The sequence below is a fragment of the Oryctolagus cuniculus genome, chromosome 15 (assembly GCF_964237555.1).
Source record: "Oryctolagus cuniculus chromosome 15, mOryCun1.1, whole genome shotgun sequence".
NCBI lineage: Eukaryota > Metazoa > Chordata > Mammalia > Lagomorpha > Leporidae > Oryctolagus > Oryctolagus cuniculus.
In genome coordinates, this window is record NC_091446.1 from 74,830,958 (window position 1) to 74,849,863 (window position 18,906).

Genomic DNA, 18,906 nt, shown 5'->3' on the forward strand with positions numbered 1-18,906 from the left:
AAAGAGTGCTCTGATCTGCTGGTTCACTCCCCAAATACCCACAATGACTACAGGCCAGGAGCTACCACTGGGGACTCAATCCAGGATGCCCATGTATGTCAGGAACCCAACCACCTGAACCTCTCCACATCTGCATGAACAGGAAGCTGGACATGGAACTGGATCCAGGTACTGAATCCACACATTTCAATATGGGATGCAGGCTTTATAATGAGTTTCTTAACTGCAAGGCCAAATGCCTTCCCCTTTCACATCCTGATCTGGAACCTTCCATTTCTCATTGGAATCCCGCTGCTTTCATGGAGGTGGTATTTGGAGACCACCATCTGAGTAATAGGGGTGCTTGTTGCTGTTGGCTTGGTTATTGTTTCTGGATTTCTTCAGTAAGCATAACTTGGAAGTGTTTGTCTGTTTGAAAATACAACACGAATCCAAACTGCTGCTTCCAATTTTAACCCTGGATTGCAGAGTTTTCACTTCTCCTCTCAGTCTGTTATCTGCATCACCTTTTCTTCTGCCAAAAATTCCAGGTCTCATTGAAGCCAGCGTAAGCAATTTTTTGCATTTTCCTGCAATCCACACACACAATGGAGGGTGAATGTTAAAATTTTCTGGCAGTCACATAGAGAGAGGAAGTGGCTGGCAGATGGAGAAGAGCCTGTGGAGACCATTAATGCGGCTCTGCACGCAGGGGGACATTCTGACCTGAGGCTACGGAGACCTGAGTCACTGGACCTGAGACACTGAAACCTCCTGGGAAGTTCCTGCCTGTAGGTCACCTGCAGGCTGGGCAGCAGGTTGCTGAGTGTGCTGAATCCACCTGCCCTTCCTGCCACACTGCCACACCAGGGAGCTGTGCGCCAGTACACGTATGCATACACAGAAGTGATCCTGCCGCAGTGCCTCTGGTGAGCCAGGGCTACTCCTGCTGCCATAGCTGGCTGTCTCGATTCACATTTCTGCCTTTGAAACCACCAAAGGGAGTTGAACTTGACTATCCCTCAGGGGTAGAAAAAATTAGAGGAACTGCCCTCCCTCCACCACCACACAGACTCTCTGTTTCTATTGCCGCATATTCCTACCAAACTGCTCCCTCCCTGCTTCTCCAGAGCTCATTCCCATTTACACATGTGCCATGCATCTCCAGCTCTGCTTGACATTCTACTAAGACAGTTGGATACTAACACAGGGTAAGGAGAGCGCCCAAGTGCCTTCCTAAGGACCCAGCCCTTCTCTCTGCTCATGGCTGCCTCCAGCCTCCTTTGAGGGAGGAGGGGCAGAGATGGTGCCCCTTAAGTAAGATGGCTTACTTACTAAGGAGTATGCACAGAGCAGGAAAATGCCCCTGACCTGTCCATATTCCACTCCACAAAGCCATTAGGTGTCACCAGGGAGTCCTAAGAGCGTGGAGACCAGACGAGAAAGTGACAAGATCTGCTTTAGGATTTAGGAGGAATCAAAGGGCTTCTTTGGCCTCAACCTTAGGCCAAAGATTGGACTCTAATTTACTGGTTCCCTACCCTTGGTTCTCGACCTTGTCCCTACTCATATGAAAGCAGTAATTTTCTATTTTTGTATTTTCTATTCTCATTGTCTGGGTCTGCAGGATCCTTGGAGCTGGGTGAAACTTCTGCATCTCTAATTCCCTGCACATAGCATCATTTAACAGCTTCAAAACATCACCCCTATATATTTTTTAAAGATTTCTTTACTTATTTGTGAGGCAGAATTAGAGAGGGGGAGAGGGAGAGGGCAAGAGAGAGGAGGAGGAGGAGGAGAGAGAGAGAGAGAGAGAGAGAGAGAGAGAGAGAGAGATCTTCCATCTGCTGGTTCACTCCCCAAATGTCCACAACAGCTGGACTTGGGCCAGGCCAAAACCAGGAGCCGGGAACTTCATCTGGGTATCCCACATGGGTGGCAGGGACCCAAGGACTGGAGCCATCTTCCACTGCTTTCTCAGGCACATTAGCAGGAGCTGGATGAGAAGTGAAGCAGCTGGGACTTGAACCAATGCCCAGATGGAATGCTGGCATCCCAGGTGACAGCTTAACCAGCTACACCACAATGCCAGCCCCCACCCTTATTTTTAATATTAAAAAATGGCAAGGTTTTCATGTTAAAGGAGTTATCTAGTCACATCAAGTCTACTTTCCGGGTTGGACTACAATAAGCTGTGGAGGTGGCAGCTCTTTGTCACCGTGGTGGCTTGGGCTGGGATGGAATGGAAATGGCTTCTGATACTGCCACTTCCTGGGCAGATGACTGTGGGTAAACCAGCTGGCCTTGTGGCATCCCTGTTCCTTGTCTATAAACAGGGATGTTGGGATTAACTTCATAGAGTCTTGGCGCTCAATGAGCCCAGGGCCAGCACAGGCACATGCCATGGATTCCTTTCACAGTCTGCATCACTCCTGAGTTACTAAATACAGAGAGTACTTCCCACCTGGGAGCCCCCCCCCCCAGAGGGCACCAACCTTGCTTAGTCAGGGGAGTCAGATGAATGCATGATCAGTCTCGCCCTGCACCTGTAAGAGTGCCTGTGGGAGTGGGTGTTGTGGTGCAGTGGTTAAGCCACTGTCTGGGGTGCCCACATCCCATCTTGGAGTGCTGGTTCTAGCTCCCTGCTAATGCATTCTGGGAGGCAGTGCTGGGGCCAAGTACCTGGGCCCCTCCCACCCCTGCAGAAGACCCTGAGGAAGCTCCTGGCTTCTGGCTTCAGCACCAGCTGTTGTGGGCATTTGGAGAAGTGAACCAGTGGATGGAAGATTGGTTTCTGTCTCTCTCTCCGCCACCACCCCATGTCTCTTTTGCTTTGCCTTTTGAATATATGAAAGTAAATAAATGACCATTTTTAAAAAGTGCCTGGTGGGTTGAGTTCTTCCTCCCCCATTCCTTGCTTTGAAGCACCTTTCCCCTCTGTTATCTGCCCCACCTCTTTTAGCTCTCCCTCTGTCTTCTTCTCTCTGCTCTGCTCCCTCCCTCTCCTTCTCCCCTCTGCTTCCTCCTCTCACATTGAACAGGAGGACCATATAATATGTGCTGATATGACTCTGGATATGTTTGGATATGTTTTCCTTTTAAAAATTCATTATTTATTTTGTTCATTTGAGAGAGAAAGAGTGAGGGAGAGAGAGAAAGAGAAAGAGAGAGAGAATATCATAGAAAGATTCCCCCATCCACTGGTTCACTCCACAAATGGCTGCACCAGGCCAATGCCAGGAGTCTGGAACTCCATCCAGGTCTCCCATCTGAGTGTCAGGATCCTGATTACTTGAGCCATCACACCTGGCATCTCCCAAGGTGTGCAGTAGCAGGAAGCTGGAAGAGACAGTGGAGCAACTGGATCCCAGACCTGGACCTTGCCAGATATGCAATGTGGACATCCCAAGTGGCAATGCAGTTGCACCACCAACCCCCTGCCCCCTCCTTGGTTTGTCTTTAAAGTGATGGTGCTCCAGGCTGGGAGCACCCAGCTCTGGGGTCTCGGTGGAATCTCTAAGATGTAACCTGACAGAGTTCTCCACTGCCATTCATTGTTAGAGACTCAGCAACCAACCGTGGCAGCCCCACAGTGCAGGGTATGCAGGAAGAACAATCAGACACAGAGCTGGGACATGGGTGGGGCTGAAAATGGCACAGTCTCAGAATGAGAAAGCTCCTGGACAGGGTTTCACCATGGGCCTCATGTGCTTCCCAGGGTGGGACAAAGGCAGACCTGGCATGTTGATGGCTAGCCTTCCACACCGGTCCTTAGGCACACACTTTTCTTCCATCTGTCATCTTCCTCAGTCTGGCTAAGAACTCAGACAATGAAGTGTTGTAGGGGTACAGTGAGCCCTCTGCATATCTGTCTCCTGCATTCAACAACTGTGAATGTTTTGCCAAATTTGCCCTTTTTTTTTTCCTGCACCATTTCACAGAAATTTCCAGCATCATTAAACCTCAACTCTGGACACTTCTGCACGTATCTCCTAAAAATAAATTCCTTCTCCCACCTGGCCTCAATACCCTGCTCACACCTGAGAAGACTGATAATACAACATCATTGAAACACAGTTCACTCAGGCGCTCCCAATTGTTATCCAAACATCTTTTGTGGCTTTTATGTTTAGATCAGGATCCAGTTACATTTCATACACTGAAATGCTCAGTTTTTTTTAAGGAGGTGGAAACCAAAGTCTCCCCTCTGCTGGACACAAATAAACTTATGGATATGGCTCCACAACCAGTGGGCAGTGAACTTGGGGCTTTTGGCCGTGCCTGTGGGAATCCAAGTCCACAGTTCCTCATATATGATTTTATGGGCCAAGGTCACAGAACTTTAGATCCCAGCCTAGGGCTACTGGCCTTCTATTTAAAAACAAACAAACAAACAAAAACACAAAAAACCCACTATGGTTTGACCATTCAACCTAAAATGTTTCAATGCCAAAACTGCGGGCCTAGCGTCAGAACACAGGTCCAGGAATCTCAGGTCTCAGAGGAGGATTCTCTCTCTGCCACACTGCTGAGCTCATGGGCCCGGAACTGAGGACCCACAGAGCTGATCTGGGGGTGGTGGGGACACCGAAGAGGACCTGAGTCCTTAGGAGCTTTCAGGTAGCTGCTGTGCCTCTGGGTTCCATCCTCTGCAGGCCCACATGTTCAAACACACAGCAAGGACGAAATAATTCTACTGTAAGCATTCACAACAGGTTGACCAGCACTGGGCGTCTCTGTGTCTGCTAGGGCCATGTAGTGTGGGGGGTGTACGGTGCGCCCCGCTACCCCTGACCTCCATTGTATCACCTCCATCTGAGTGGATGATGTGCTTGCACAATGGCCTCATCCACGTGGAACCTGATCGCAAGTTCCCATTGCATCCACACATGCATCTGGCTGTGAATTCTTTTCTTTTTTCTGACAGGCAGAGTGGACAGTGAGAGAGAGAGACAGAGAGAAAGGTCTTCCTTTACTGTTGGTTCACCCTCCAATGGCTGCTGCGGCCTGCGCACCGCACTGATCCGAAGCCAGGAGCCAGGCGCTTCTCCTGGTCTCCCAAGGGGTGCAGGGCCCAAGGACTTGGGCCATCCTCCACTGCACTCCCGGGCCACAGCAGAGAGCTGGACTGGAAGAGGAGCAACCGGGACAGAATCCGGCTCCCTGACTGGGACTAGAACCCGGTGTGCTGGCACTGCAGACGGAAGATTAGCCTATTGAGCCGCAGTGCCAGCCCAGGCTGTGAATTCTATTGGGTTCTATTCACTCTTGATCTGTTGAATGTGCAGGATAAATGCAGCCAGTTCACCCCCATGTCAGATCCTCCTTCACAGCCTGTCAATAGCCAGGTTCCCACAGTGGCAAGGGTCCTTGTTCTCAGCTCCATGGAACCAACCCTGGCCTAGGTGGGACACCTTTAGCACTTGGAGACTTCTACTTGAAATAGTGAGTGATTAAATTTAGCTATCCGGGATGCACAGTATTTGGGTGAGAGAAAGACCAAAAGTGGAGCAGAGGCCTTGATTCTCCACCTGCCGGTCCCTCCCAGGTCATCTGGGACACACAGCAGCCATGGGAAGGCGCTGCACCCAGCCCCATGCTCCCTCTTACCTCTGACAAGCTCACCGGGGCTGTGCTGCCTTGGAGATGAGCCTGGGGTCCATCTGGCTTTCTCACCAGGAAGTTGGGAACTCAGGGGCTTCAGGACCATGAGTTCTGCCCTCTGTTTGTCTTCCTGTCCTCTTGGCAGCTGCTGTCTTGTGCAGTGGGTCACAGGTACTCAGAGAGACAAAGCATGGGATCGACAGGCTTGAGAGCCAAGAGCCTTGGGCCTGGGGACCCAGCGTGAGGGAAGGTGGACCAGAAACCGTAAGTGTCATGCAGGCTTCTTGCCTGGAGCTGGAGACTGAACGTGGGCATCTGTGTCTGAATACTGGGGCGTCCTCCTGCCCCAGCACAGTGGGAATGAAATTGGGCCATGGGAGACTCCCTATCCCCTCAAGGTTTGGGGAGCCTCCCTCCTGGGGGTCTGTGTGGGGACTTGATCCAAGAGAAGACAGAGCTTCTCACATGTCAGGATCTTCCCCCACATTGCCTGAGTACCACAGAGGCCTGGGCAGGTACTTCTGTCCCCAGGTGGCTCCAGCTGTCCTCTGAACCCAGCACTCAGCATCCAGCCAGGGTGCATCGCCTGCCAGGAGGAGCAGGGGGAAGCCAGGCAGCCTCCAGGACACCTGCTCTCAGGCAGCTGATTCCTCAGTGGGAAGATAGGGCCAGACGGCTTCTCTCCAAATGTACCCTCAAGTGTGGTTGGCCTCGTTGCTTCCAGAGGCGAGAGCACACAGGGGGCAAGCTGCACACAGCCACACACATCACACAGCACACCCACACCGGACACACAGTACACCCACACCGGACACACAGCATGCACGCATACCATACACACACACACACACATACAAATAAACAGTCAAAGGGGCTGGCGCTGTGGCACAGTGGGTTAAAGTCCCGACCTGAAGTGCCAGTATCCCATATGGGTGCCAGTTCTAGTCCCGGCTGCTCCTCTTCTGAAATAGCTCTCTGCTATGGCCTGGGAAAGCAGTAGAAGATGGCCCAAGTCCTTGGGCCCCTGCACCCATGTGGGAGACCCAGAAGAAGCTCCTGGCTCCTGGCTTAAGATCGGCACAGCTCTAGCCATTTCAGTCATTTAGGGAGTGAACCAGCAGATGGAAGATCTCTCTCTCTCTGTGTCTCTCTCCTCTCTGCCTCTCCCTCTCCGTAATTCTGCCTTTCAAATAAATAAATCTTAAGAAAGAAAAGCAGCCAACAGGAAACTATTTTGCTGAGGCAGCTGCCAGAGAAAAACACCTTTCAAAGAGTGCCTCAGCCAGATTTTGTCACCGTGTCCCTGTGAGTCATCTTGGTCTTTAGCGAGTGTCACTAATGCTGCTGAGGAAGGCAGGGCGATGGAATGGGCAGACAGCCCCATGGTCACTCCCAGGTTACGCGACACCCTGCACATGGAAGCAATCCCTCCTTGGACCCGAGACAAACATTCAATTTGTCTGAACGGAGAGTCAGGTTTCCTTTCTTCTGATGCTGTCTACGTGAAAAATGTGTTGGTTTGAGAGGCCCTATGGCAGAAGCCCACACAGAAGTCCATGCTGTCTTGGGGTCCTAGCAAGGCTGGTGACACTGACACTTGTTCAGCACCTCCCAGAAAGTCGGCCACTAATTGCTCAGTGCACCTCCCCCCACCCTACCCCTCCCCTGTCCTGGCTCTCAGTGGCTGACTGTTCCTCTGAGACTCTGTGGTCCCAGGGCAGCAAGCATCCTTGGTCACAGGAGAGGCCCTGGGCCCACCCTTCAGTGCAGTGGGGGTGGGGTGGTGGAGTGCAGGAGCTGGAAGAAGTCTCCTTGGGGTGCCCTGAGCTTCTGCAAGGAGGAGGTCATGGGTGGGACACACCCGAGGCTGGAGAAGAAGCTGGACTCCCAGCAGGGATTTTCTCTGAGCAGAATCTGAGGCCTGGCCCCACCCTCGATCTCTTTCCCGTTGCTGGTTTGTGACTGGCCTGGCAAAGCCACCTACCCACTGCGGCTGCTTCAGGACCAAAATGGGGTGCAGCACCACCTCTCCTGGCTCCCCAGGGGGCACTCTGCAGTGGAGCTGCTTGGAGGGCGCAAAACACTCAGTACTCTCCACTTCCTTACTCCTGCGGAGCGGCAAAGAAAGGACACGAAAGTCAGAATGACAAGGTTACCGGGCAGGGCACACAGTAAGGGAGGGTGGCAAGGAGACAGAGCAGTTTGACCTGAGGAGACCACAAGGAGCTGCCTGCTCACCCGAGGGCTGCACACACGCCCACAGCAGCCCCGTGAGGCACACTTTCACAGGACAAAGAGGCCACCTTCATGAAGCCGCGTCTCCCCCACCTCTGCTGTCTCAGTAGCCCCGTGCCTCCCACCCCGTGCCTTCTCTTCTGCCCTGAGAAAAGTAGCTCAGAGCTGCTCTGTAAAAGGCATCAGAGCATCTGTTAGAAAAGAGTGGGTGGAGGCCTGGGAGGTGGAGGGGATTTCTATGCTCTCCAGAGAATTGGTCTCATGGCTAATCCACCTGGAACCAGAGAAGCGAGAGAGCAGGACTTCCTCTTGCTTTAAAAGTGTTTGCTTATTTGAAGCTGAGGCAGGGGGATCTTTCAGCCACTGGATCTACCCTCAAATGCTTGCAGTAGCTGGTCTCCCACGTGCATAGCAGTGACCTCAACTACCTGGGCCATTACCAGCTGCCTCCTAGGGTCTGCACTAGCAGGATGCTGGAATCAGGAGCCAGAGGTGAGTATTGAACCAAGGTGCTCACATACAGGATTCAGATGTCCTAATCCACATCTGTTATGTTGGGCACCTGCTCCAGACAGCTGGACTTCTGTGGGGGCGTGTGGCAGAGTGCCAGTTTGAGTCCTGGCTTTGCATCTGATCCAGCTCCCCGCTAATGTGCCTGGGAAGGCAGCAGGGGATGGCCCAAGTGCTGGGGTCACTGCTACCCATGTGGGAGACCCAGATGGAGATCCAGGTGCCTGGCTTCAACATGGTTCAGCACTGGCCATTGTGGCTATTTGGGGAGTGAACCAGCAGATGCAAGATTCTCTCTCAATCTCTCTCTCTCTCTCTCTCTCTCTCTCTCTCTCTCTCTCTCTCTCTCATTCTGCCTTTCAAATACATAAATAGATAAATCTTTAGGGAAAGGAAAGCAGGACTTCTGTTAGAATAGGAGGGGGCTTTTCCAGCCCAGGGAAGAAGGACATTTATGTCTGAAGATGTGTTGACTCTCTGGGATGTGTCAAAAGGAGAAGATCTGTAGCAGCTCTGTGGTCTACTCCATGAGTGGGGGCAACCTCTTTTCCTGGCTGGCATGGAGTGGGTGGGAGATGGGGGCTGCGGTGAGCTTTTGCAGAGGGGAATGGACTTCTCTGAGTGCCCACCCTCTGGGATGCACACAGACACCCTGTTCAACCAGCACAGCTGGGATGCAAGTTTGGGTCAGACCTAGCAGAGTTCCATCCTCCTGGGAAAGGCTACACCACTTGTGTAGTCTGGCACCTGTTTCCAGAAGGTGCTGATGCTGAGCTGTGCCAGGGTGAAGCTTGGAGGAGCACCCTTCCTGTTCTCTTTACAGGGCCAACCAGTATACAGCTGCACTGAAATCAGAAAATCCGGAACAGATCAAAATTCAGATCTAAACTTTTTTTTTTCAAATGGGAGACTTCGCAAACTGCAGAATGAAGTGACTGAACTTGGCAGACAAAGTGAGAATAAAGAGGTTTCTCATTGGAAGAGGAAATGGCTTCTGAGTGATGTGGGAGGAGCAAAGGGAGGAGCTGCACCTGTTCGGGAGTTTCTGCCATCTTTTTTACGTCTCTGGCAGGGCTGCTGCTGGTGTTGACTTCAGCTTGCTTCCCACAGATGTGGTGATGTGTTGGGATCCCCAGGCCTTGGAGGATCCCAGGTGGGGGCTCAGCAGTGCCAGTTACCGAACTACCCTCTTGGTTGGGGTAGGGGCCAAGGCTGTCACTCAGTGACCAGAGCTGTCCATCCCCTCCTCATGCAGAAGAGGCCCTGCTGGTGTTTGCTTTCCCTGGCTGCCCCAACATCTGCTTGGGGATGGTGGCATTCCCCTGGTGAAACTCACAGATGCCTCGGGAGGGTATGTGAGGGGGCCTGGCTATGAGTGATGGAGTCTGGCTAATTGGCAGAGCAGCCCATGTCACCTGTTGATGTCATGATCTAAACAGTCTTCACATACACCCAGCTTTCTGCAGTCTCACTACACTGACTTAGTTCAGGCTGGAAGTTGTGCAAAAACTTTAATATACCTTAGGATTTTTTGAGTGCAAGCAATGGAAACTTAGAGAGAGAGAGAGAGAGAGAGAGAGAATGAATCAATCAATCATGTTCTCCCTCCTCATGGAATGCAAACTTAAGGCTAGGGTTGGGCTTCAGGAGTGGAAGGAGAGCCTGGGACAGTGCAGAGCCCCAACTAGTCCTTGCTGGTGACCTCTCTGCTCCCTTTCTTCTGCACTGTTTGCCTCATTTCCTGCAGAATAGCTCCTCCATGCTCTAGTTAGTCTGGCAAATCAGACCTGTAGCTAGCAGGTCACAGCCCAGTGCCCCCAGGGAATGGAATTAACTTTCTCTGGTTCCTAGTGCCTGGTGCCAGGGCACAGGACCCACTGGCAGCTCAGGTCAGGTTCTCTGGCAGGGCTGGGTCAGCAGAGTGCCTGGGATATCCAGGCGATGTGAGAGTTTCCATTTCTGCACCCGGACAGAAGTAATAGATAATTAATGTCTGGGACAATGCCCCAGGGAACTTTCTGCCCTCACTCTCTCTTGCTCCCTATACGACTCTCCAAGGGCTCCTCTGCTTCTGCACCCAACTGGCCTCATTTGCAGAAAAGAGGTTTCCTACCCCCTCAGTACTAGCAGCAGAGGAGGCTAAGCGTCTTACCTCCTCTGGCCAGGGACCCCCACCGCTCTCCTTTTGTGTTTGCTCTTTGGCTCAGGCTTTGCACAAAATGCTCTTTTCTCCCACCTACTCTGTGCTCAATTTGCAGGCACCCAGCTCAGAGACATCTGCTCATGGGCAGCCCACCCCAGGGACAGGAGCTGCCTCTGCCCTCTGCCACCTGTTGTCCCACCCGACAAGGTCCAGATGGCTCCAGAGTTCAGCCTGGTGTCCAGGTGTCTCTCTCCTGCAGTGGAACTTGCCGGGCTCCCATGGGAGCTGATGGGCTGTGCCCCTTGGGAAACATCGACTGACTTTGTAGGAAGACAAATGCAGGAGCTATGGTGTCACTTGTGGTCCTGGGTGACAGCAGGGGACAACAAGGAGAGGAAGGGACAGTACTGCTTTCCCACGCTCTGGGTGCTCTGGGACCCCTGCACTCAGGCCAATAGGGGCTGTGGGGGGGATTTTTGGTGCCTCCAGGGGTGAGGTCCAGTGGGCTCCTTTCAGGCCACCTGGCCATTCGGAGGCTGCGCTGCTGAGTGCTGCAGACCGGCTGGGGAGGGGAGGCTCAGACTCAGGCTGCTGCAGTGCTGTGTCCTGGAGAATTCAGGTGAAAGGAGAGGGAAGAACAGCAGGGCAGGGGCAGCAGACCCAGCTGCCCACGCGGGTCATTGGGTTTTTCCTGGGACTCGCTCCTCCTGCCCCCAGGAGCCGGGTAGGCTCTGCAGAACGCGGCCACCCTGCAGCCCCATGCCCTTTGAAGTGCACAGGAAATGGGCAGCGGTGCGGGGTGCAAGCTGAAGCCGGGCTTTTGGTGTTTTTGCCCTTCTTTGCAAAGTGATGCATGGCTATTGTGGAAAATTGTGAGATACAGAAAAGTCAAAAGAAGAACAAAACAGGCAAGCAGGAGCCCATCGTCCAGAAATAACCACGGCTAGCAGTTGGTGACTTTCCTTTCTGGCTTTTTCTCCACTGACTTATTTTTTCTCATTTCTGATGTGCTATGCATGCAAAACTCTGTCCTTTATTATTTGTTTTACACACATACATTTAGTTCTATGGCCATAAAATATGATTTTAAGGGCTCCATAATCTTTTATTTCCAAAGGAGCTACTTTTGGCTGAATGTTAACTGATTGGGATTTTTCAGTCAGTGCTGCCACCATGCTCAGGCCTTGAAGAATGGGGAGGTGGCCAGGACCCACTGGGTCAGGCACAGAGTGCAGCAGGGATGTGGAGAGAATGGCTGATGTCCTACAGCCACAGGCCATGTCCTGGTGGTGACCCTGAATGAGACCAGCCAGGAGAGCTGACACAGAGGAAAGAGCACAAGTCTGACTTGCAGGCAGAGGTAGGTTTGCATTCTGTCTGTCACTGTTACTGGATGTTACCCACACCTTCTGGGCCTCAGTATTCTCATCTGAAATATGGGCTGATGAATAAATGCCTCCAAGCACTGCACTGAAAACATCAAGTAAGGCACCATGGAACATATAGCATAGACGGTGTAAAAGAGTAAATATATGGGGCCAGTGCTGTGGTACAGCCCATATGGGAGCTGGTTCAAGTCCTGGCTGCTCCACTTCTGATCCAGCTCTCTGCTATGGCCTGGAAAAGCAATAGAAGATGGCTCAACTCCATGGGCCCCTGCACCTGTGTGGGAGACCTGGAAGAAGCTCCTGGTACCTGGCTTTGGATCAGTGCAGCTCTGGCTGTTACGGCCAATTGGGTAGTGAACCAGTGGATGGAGACCTCTCTCTCTCTCTCTCTCTCTCTCTCTCTCTCTGCCTCTCCTCTCTCTATGTAACTCTGATTTTAAAATAAATAAATCTTTGAAAAAGTAAATATACATGAAATGTGTAATATGTGCCATAGGATATAATTTTATCCTATATTCTATAGAATATGGGAAACATGATATTAAGAAGTGGCAGAATATGAAGGTATCTTAGCAAGTTGGCAGAAAAATGAAATTAAAAGATAAGTGTAGGGCTGGCATTTTGGCTGCTCCACTTCCAATCCAGCTCCCTGCTAATGGCTTGGGAAGGGCAGCGGAGGATGGCCCAGGGGCTTGGACCCCTGCTACCTACGTGTGAGACCTGGAGGAAGCTTCTGGTTCCTGGCTTCATGGCCTGACTCAGCTTTGTCCTTTGTGGCCATCTGGGGAGTGAGCTAGTGGATGGAAGAGCTCTCTATGTAACTCTTTCAAATAAGTAAATAAATCTTTAAAAAAAAGTAAGTCTAGGGGCAACATTTGGCCCACACCCTGTATGGGAGTGCCTGAGTGCAATCCTCAGCTCCAGCTCCCAAGTCTGGCTTCCTGCCAGTGCAGACCCTGGGAGGCAGCAGGTGTTGGCTCAACTGATTGGATTCCTGCCATCTACAAGGAGATCTGGATTGAGTTCATGGCTCCCAGCTTCAGCCCCAGCCCCAGCCCAGCCCTGAGCATTGCAGGGAACATTTTGGGAATGAACCAGAAAATGAATGATCCCTTCTACCCTCCCTTCCTTCCTTCCTTCGTCTCTTGGCCTCTCAAATAAAATAAGGGAAAAATAATCAGTTCATTTTAGTGCAATACATTTTGAAACCCATGCATCATCTTTCATAACAGACATTTTCTGTGAACTTTTGGAAGACTTGTCATATGCCTGGATTTCAATTTTTTTTTTTTTTTTTGCATTCAAATTGCCTTTTAACTCCACTTCCATGAGCAGTTTGGAGACCCCTCCCACCTGAAGGACTCGGAACAGCACCTGGCATGGGAAATACTTGCTACTCTCTGCTAGGCCATGGGGGGCTCCTGCTGGACTTGGTGAATGGCTGGGGGCTGGGCTGGGCTGGCAGCAGCACCGTGCAGTGGAGCAGACACAGAGAGGAGGAGAGTCAGAGAGCCCCGGCAGTGAGCGTCGCAGAGCCTTGTGTACAGAGCTCAGTCAAGCCCCCAGCAGCTCCGTGAGCAGGAAGGGGTCTGGGGGTTTCCCGGTGTCCTCACCCCTGCCTCCCAGTTCATCTCCCACTAGGCCCTCTACAGACTGGACCTGTGTTTTGGTATGGGCTCTCTGAAAGGCTGGGAAAGCGCTGACACACGTATTTGCTTCTGTCTAATGGCAGAGGGGCAAGGTTGCCCTGGTGCATGCTAGAGGAACTGTCCACACAAATAAACACCGTCACCAGACTTCTCCCTATGGAATGAGGGCACTCGGGGTCGGCGAGGCTCCAGCACAGAGCTGGGCTTCCAGGCTCCTCATTTGCCCAGTGCCAGCTTCCTGCAGAGGGGACTGTGGAGAAGATTGGCCTGAACCATGGCTGTGTCCGCCGTTCCTGGTGTGTCCTCGGCCAGTTCACTTACCTTTCTGTCAAATGGGTGCAACCCCACGTAGGTGGCAAGGTTTTTGTGTGGACTAAATAAAAGTAAAGTATCTTGGACAATCATTTACTCTCCTGCTTCTTCCTCTCTTGTCCAAGAGATACGTTGTTGCCCCATAACCCTTAGGCTGTCACATAAGCACACATGTGCACAAAACGCATGCATCTGCAAGCATGCCCCACACACGGTCACACATATCAAAGCCCGTGTGCACACACACAGGCACACAAGGCACTCAGTGCATGGATGCCCAGACATGCACACACATGGGTACTTCACAGAGTTGGTGGAAAAATGAAATCAAAAGACAAGTTTGCTTTGGTGTAAAAAGTTTTTGAAGTCCCTGCAGTGCTTTCTTAATATGCATTTTTCATGAACCTTTTGAAGACTTCTTGTATGCATGGGTTTCAATTTTTTTTGCACCAAAATAAACTTGTCTTTTAATTCAGTTTCCCATGGACTTTCTGAAGCCCCTTCTGCACATGGGTGCATGGCTATAGGCATGTTCACAGACACACGTGCAAAGACGCAAGCATGCAAACACACATGCATGTATACATGTGCACACCCACATACAAACACACACATGCATGCATGCACACATGCACACACATGCCCTGTAGTTTGCACTCATTGGCCTACTCAGCTCCCTAATCGTGTCATGCATTTTCTCACTTGTGAGCTTTGGAAGCTTCTCTCTCCCCCCTCCTTCACCCCATAAATCTGTTCTCCTGCAGGATCCACGTCAAATGTCACACCATCCGTGGGGCATTTCCTGGCATCCAATGCAGACCTGCTGCTTCTCCTTGTCCCCAGGAAACAGCCAGTGACCTGGGGGGATTTGTCTTACTCAGCTGTGATCTCTCTATCTCTCTCTATTTTTTAAAATTTGTTTTATTTTGCTGGCGCCGTGGCTCAACAGGCTAATCCTCCACCTAGCGGCGCCAGCACACTGGGTTCTAGTTCCGGTAGGGGTGCCGGATTCTGTCCCGGTTGCCCCTCTTCCAGGCCAGCTCTCTGCTGTGGCCCAGGAGTGCAGTGGAGGATGGCCCAAGTCCTTGGGCCCTGCACCCCATGGGAGACCAGGAGAAGCATCTGGCTCCTGCCTTCAGATCAGCGCGGTGCGCCAGCCGCAGTGTGCCAGCCGTAGCGGCCATTTGGGGGGGGGTGAAACAATGGAAGGAGGCCCTTTCTCTCTGTCTCTCTCTCTCACTATCCACTCTGCCAGTCAAAAAGAAATTTGTTTTATTTATTTGAAAGACAGAGTTACAGAAAGGGAGAGGCAGAAAGAAAGGTATTCCATCTGCTGGTTCACTCCTCAGATGGCTGCAATGGCCAGAGCAGCACCAATCCAAAGCCAGGAGCCAGGAGCTTCTTCCAGGTCTCCCACGTGGGTGCAGGCTTTCCCAGGTGCACTAGCAGAGAGCTGGATCAAAAATGGAGCAGCTGGGATTAGAACCAGTGTTTATATGAGATGCTCCTGTTGCAGGAGGCGCTTTACCTGCTGCACCACAGAACTGGCCCCTAAGGACCTCTTTATAGTCTTTTTTTAAAAAAGAACTTTATTAATTTGAGAGGTAGAATAACAGAGAGAGAGAGAGAGAGAGAGAGAGAGAGAGAGAGAGAGAGAGAGGTCTTTCAACCTCTGGTTCACTTCCCAGATGACTGCAATGGTCGGAGCTGGGCCTATTCAAAGCCAGAAGCCAGGAGCTTCTTCTGGGTCTCCCACAAGGGTGCAGGGGCCCAAGGACTTGAGCCATCTTCCACTCAATTCCCAGGACACTATTGGGGAGCTGGAATGGAAGTGGAGCAACTGGGACTCGAACCAGTGCCCATAGGGGATGCCAGCACCACATGCAGAGGCTTAACCTACTATACCATAGTGCTGGCCCCTCTCTTTACACTCTTAAAATTTACTGGCGTCCACCAAAATTTTGTTCATGTGAGTTCTACCTGTTAATATTTACCATTTTAGAAATTAGAGCAGAGGCATTTCTTATGTATTTATTTATGAACTCATTAAAAATAAAATAAGCCCATTACTTCTATCTGCAAGCCTTTTTAATAACTATTTTCTCATGCAAAAATTTCATAAACATGGCATTGCTTTAGGTTTTTGCTCCTTCCCCTAATGCCTGGCTGTCAGAGGACAGCAGGGCTCTCCTCTCTGCCTCTGCAATCATAGCAGTGGATTTGATAGGATAAAGTGTGCACCTGCCCTGTCAACCCTCAGCTCTATCCTGCACCAGGTCACTCCTGGAAAACACACTGCATGCTCAAGTGACAGTGAGCGTGATGGTGCCAGGTTGTCCCTGAGCAATGTGATGGGAGAGTTATCAGTTCACAGGTCCCCTGAAAGGGTCATGGGGAACTCGTGGGTCCCCGGGTCAGTGTGAGAAGCAGTGGATGAAATCACATGGGAGTCTTGGTGTTGGATTGTTTCTCCCTCCAGTGGAGACTGACAGCCACCTTAGTCTTGACCTTGACCCTCCAACACTGTGGGCTTGTTGCTCTCTGAGGGGCTGATGAAGCTGCAGGCCCTTGATGTGCTGTGAGGCCCCTGAAGACTGCAGGGTGAATGTCCTCCCAGCCTTGTCCTGCTCACACTGTTCTGGTTACTTCCTCTTAAATACATCTGGATCACGTGACGCCCAGCAACTGAGCAAAGCTGGTATCTTTCGTCTGGCATTTGAGGCTCTCTGTCTTTCCAATAGCGTCTAGTTCTTGACTTCTCTGCCCCCCACTCTGGGCTCTCCCCAAACCAACCATGCACACCCTTCTCTTGTACTGAAGGTCCTAGGCTAAGCCCCCCTCTCTGTACTGAGTCTGCTGCGCAAGGCCTGGGAATGTGGACTTGTGCATTACCACCTTGCCTTTGGGACAACTCCCAAGCATTCTTTGGATTTTGGACCCCACAGCACTTCTCATCCTTGGGCTGCATGGCCCTGCCTCCTCTTTCCTGCCACAGCCATTAAACATGCCCAGAGTAGCACTTTGCCCATCTTGCACAGTAATTATGCAATGCTTGTTAATGCCCCCAGTATCACACCTGAGTATTAGCTGACTGGCGTGAGCCTGTGCTGGGAGCCACTGCCCCTGGCAGAGCTGGTTCTGCACTGCCCTGTGATGCTTGGGGCAGGTAGAATTGCAGACCACAAGATGTCAGTGTTGTCTCAGCTACAGAGGAGTGGCCAGGGCCATGGCTCCCATGCCTTGCCTTGCCTGGTCCTAGCAGAGCTGAGTGCTGCCAGGAGCTGATGGGGTTAGACAAACATTCCTCCAGCTGCTGTCACTTGGGAGGGAAGAGAACCATAGGGTGAGGGTGGAACCGCATCAAGAGGGAGGAACTCGTAGGGGCTGAGCCGGTGCATGGTCTCAGGCTACACTCCATGTGACAGATGGATTAACCAAGTTGGAACAGGTACAGAAAGGCCACTTATTATCCTGCCAGATATCCAGCTGAAAGCACTGTGGGGTCAGCAAGGGCCATTCAGTGGGTTTGGCAGAGCCAAATTTAAACAAAATGTGTGTGTCCACATGTAATCTTTTGTCCGAGCTGTAAGCTAGCATCTGGCAGAGTAGGAGCCACTGACTACCTTCCTCTGTTGTCTCAGGTGTCTGTGGGAAACCACAGGGGCTTGGTCTGTCCAGGCTCTGCACCCCTGTGGTGGCGGGAAAGCTGAGGGGTGTCCCAGGCTTGTCCCAGCCTCCAAGCCTCGCACTCCGCATTTCCCCTGGCTGAGCTGCCTCAAGGAACACTGAGCCACCTGCTTCCCAGATGCAGCTTCTGCCCTGTGATCTGTGTCTGCTGCAAGGCTGCCTACAGGTGTTTCTTCTCACCCTACGCGGGAGACCCAGATGGAGCTCCTGGCTCCTGGCTTCTGCCTGCTCCAGCCTCGGCCTTTGTGGGCAACTGGAGAGTGAATCAGCAGATGGAAGATCTCTCTCTGTCTCCACCTCTCTCTGTAACTAACTCTGCCTTTGAAATAAATGAATCTTTTTTAAAAAGTTAAAATTCCTTCGAAAGAGGTTTTAAATTTTGAATGGCAAACATCAATGCCCAATAAATCTAATTTTCCTCAAATTTTTTTTTAGGCAAAACTTTTGCTGGCCTGGATGCCGTCCGTGGACCTCTTCCCTTCTATTCCAGATCCTAATGTGATATTTCCCAGAAGGCCCCTCACCTCAAGGTCTCACAGGTGCTGGGATTTTGTGCAGATCCTGTTGAAAAACATCATTTCCACAATAAAGTCTGGGGTGATTGTATTATTTAAGATCTTCTAAAGGCATCACAGATGACTTATTGATTTTTTTAAATTAAAATTAAGAAGAGAAAGAAATCTCTATAATTATTTGTAATTCACCAGATGTGAGGACGCGGGGGCTGCTGAAGCAAGAGCCTCAGTGGGAGATGCTGGAGAAGGTTTTCAATGCAGAATCGATGAGGCATAGGACAGTCATGAAAATGTGAATCAGGATCTGAAACAGCCCTTTCCTCTGAGTCAGTTACACAGAAGCAGGGGAAGCATCCGAGATTTCACTGAACCGTGCGGCTAAGGCTGGGACTGGCAGTGAGGAGGGTGGGGACAGCAGAGGCAGAGGGACAGGGGTCCAGTGCCCATTGTCCCGGGGACTGGGCCAGGCATGCCAGAGTCACGGCTGTTCCCCTGTGCTTGAAATGTGAACACACGGACTTACCTCCATGGCTGTGGCCCTAAGCTCTTCCCATCTAGCTGGGTAGACTCCCAGAGATGAGCCCAGGAGGCTTGATTGGTGTTGGAGTACAGCCCACAGCACCACAGTGGTACTCACTTGTCACCCCCTCGCCTGCCAGGGTTTCCTCAGAACCGGAGCGGTTGTCGCGCATCTGGTTCCTATAAAGGCCCACAGGGACGGAATGACCAGTGATGTCACACGTCACTTTATAGGGCAGAGCACGGCCACTCAGAGAGCTTAAGTCCCACAGGATCACATGGCTGGTAGGTGTCGCAGCAGAGCCAGGAGTTGAACCACAGGGTATGGCTCCGGAGGCTGTGCCCCTGACTCTGTGCTATGCTGA

The 18,906-nt window shown here is 51.5% G+C and overlaps 1 protein-coding gene across 1 annotated transcript in view; it reads left to right on the forward strand.

The window, feature by feature from the left end:
• The window catches only part of CCSER2 (coiled-coil serine rich protein 2), a 187,694-nt gene extending 169,548 nt beyond the window's left edge, over positions 1-18,146 (forward strand). Inside the window, exon 10 of the mRNA XM_051833012.2 lies at positions 17,943-18,146. Coding sequence (XP_051688972.2) covers positions 17,943-18,131 — 189 coding nt within the window. The 3' untranslated portion in view covers positions 18,132-18,146. The remainder of the gene's footprint in view (positions 1-17,942) is intronic.
• Positions 18,147-18,906: the final 760 nt, after the last annotated feature.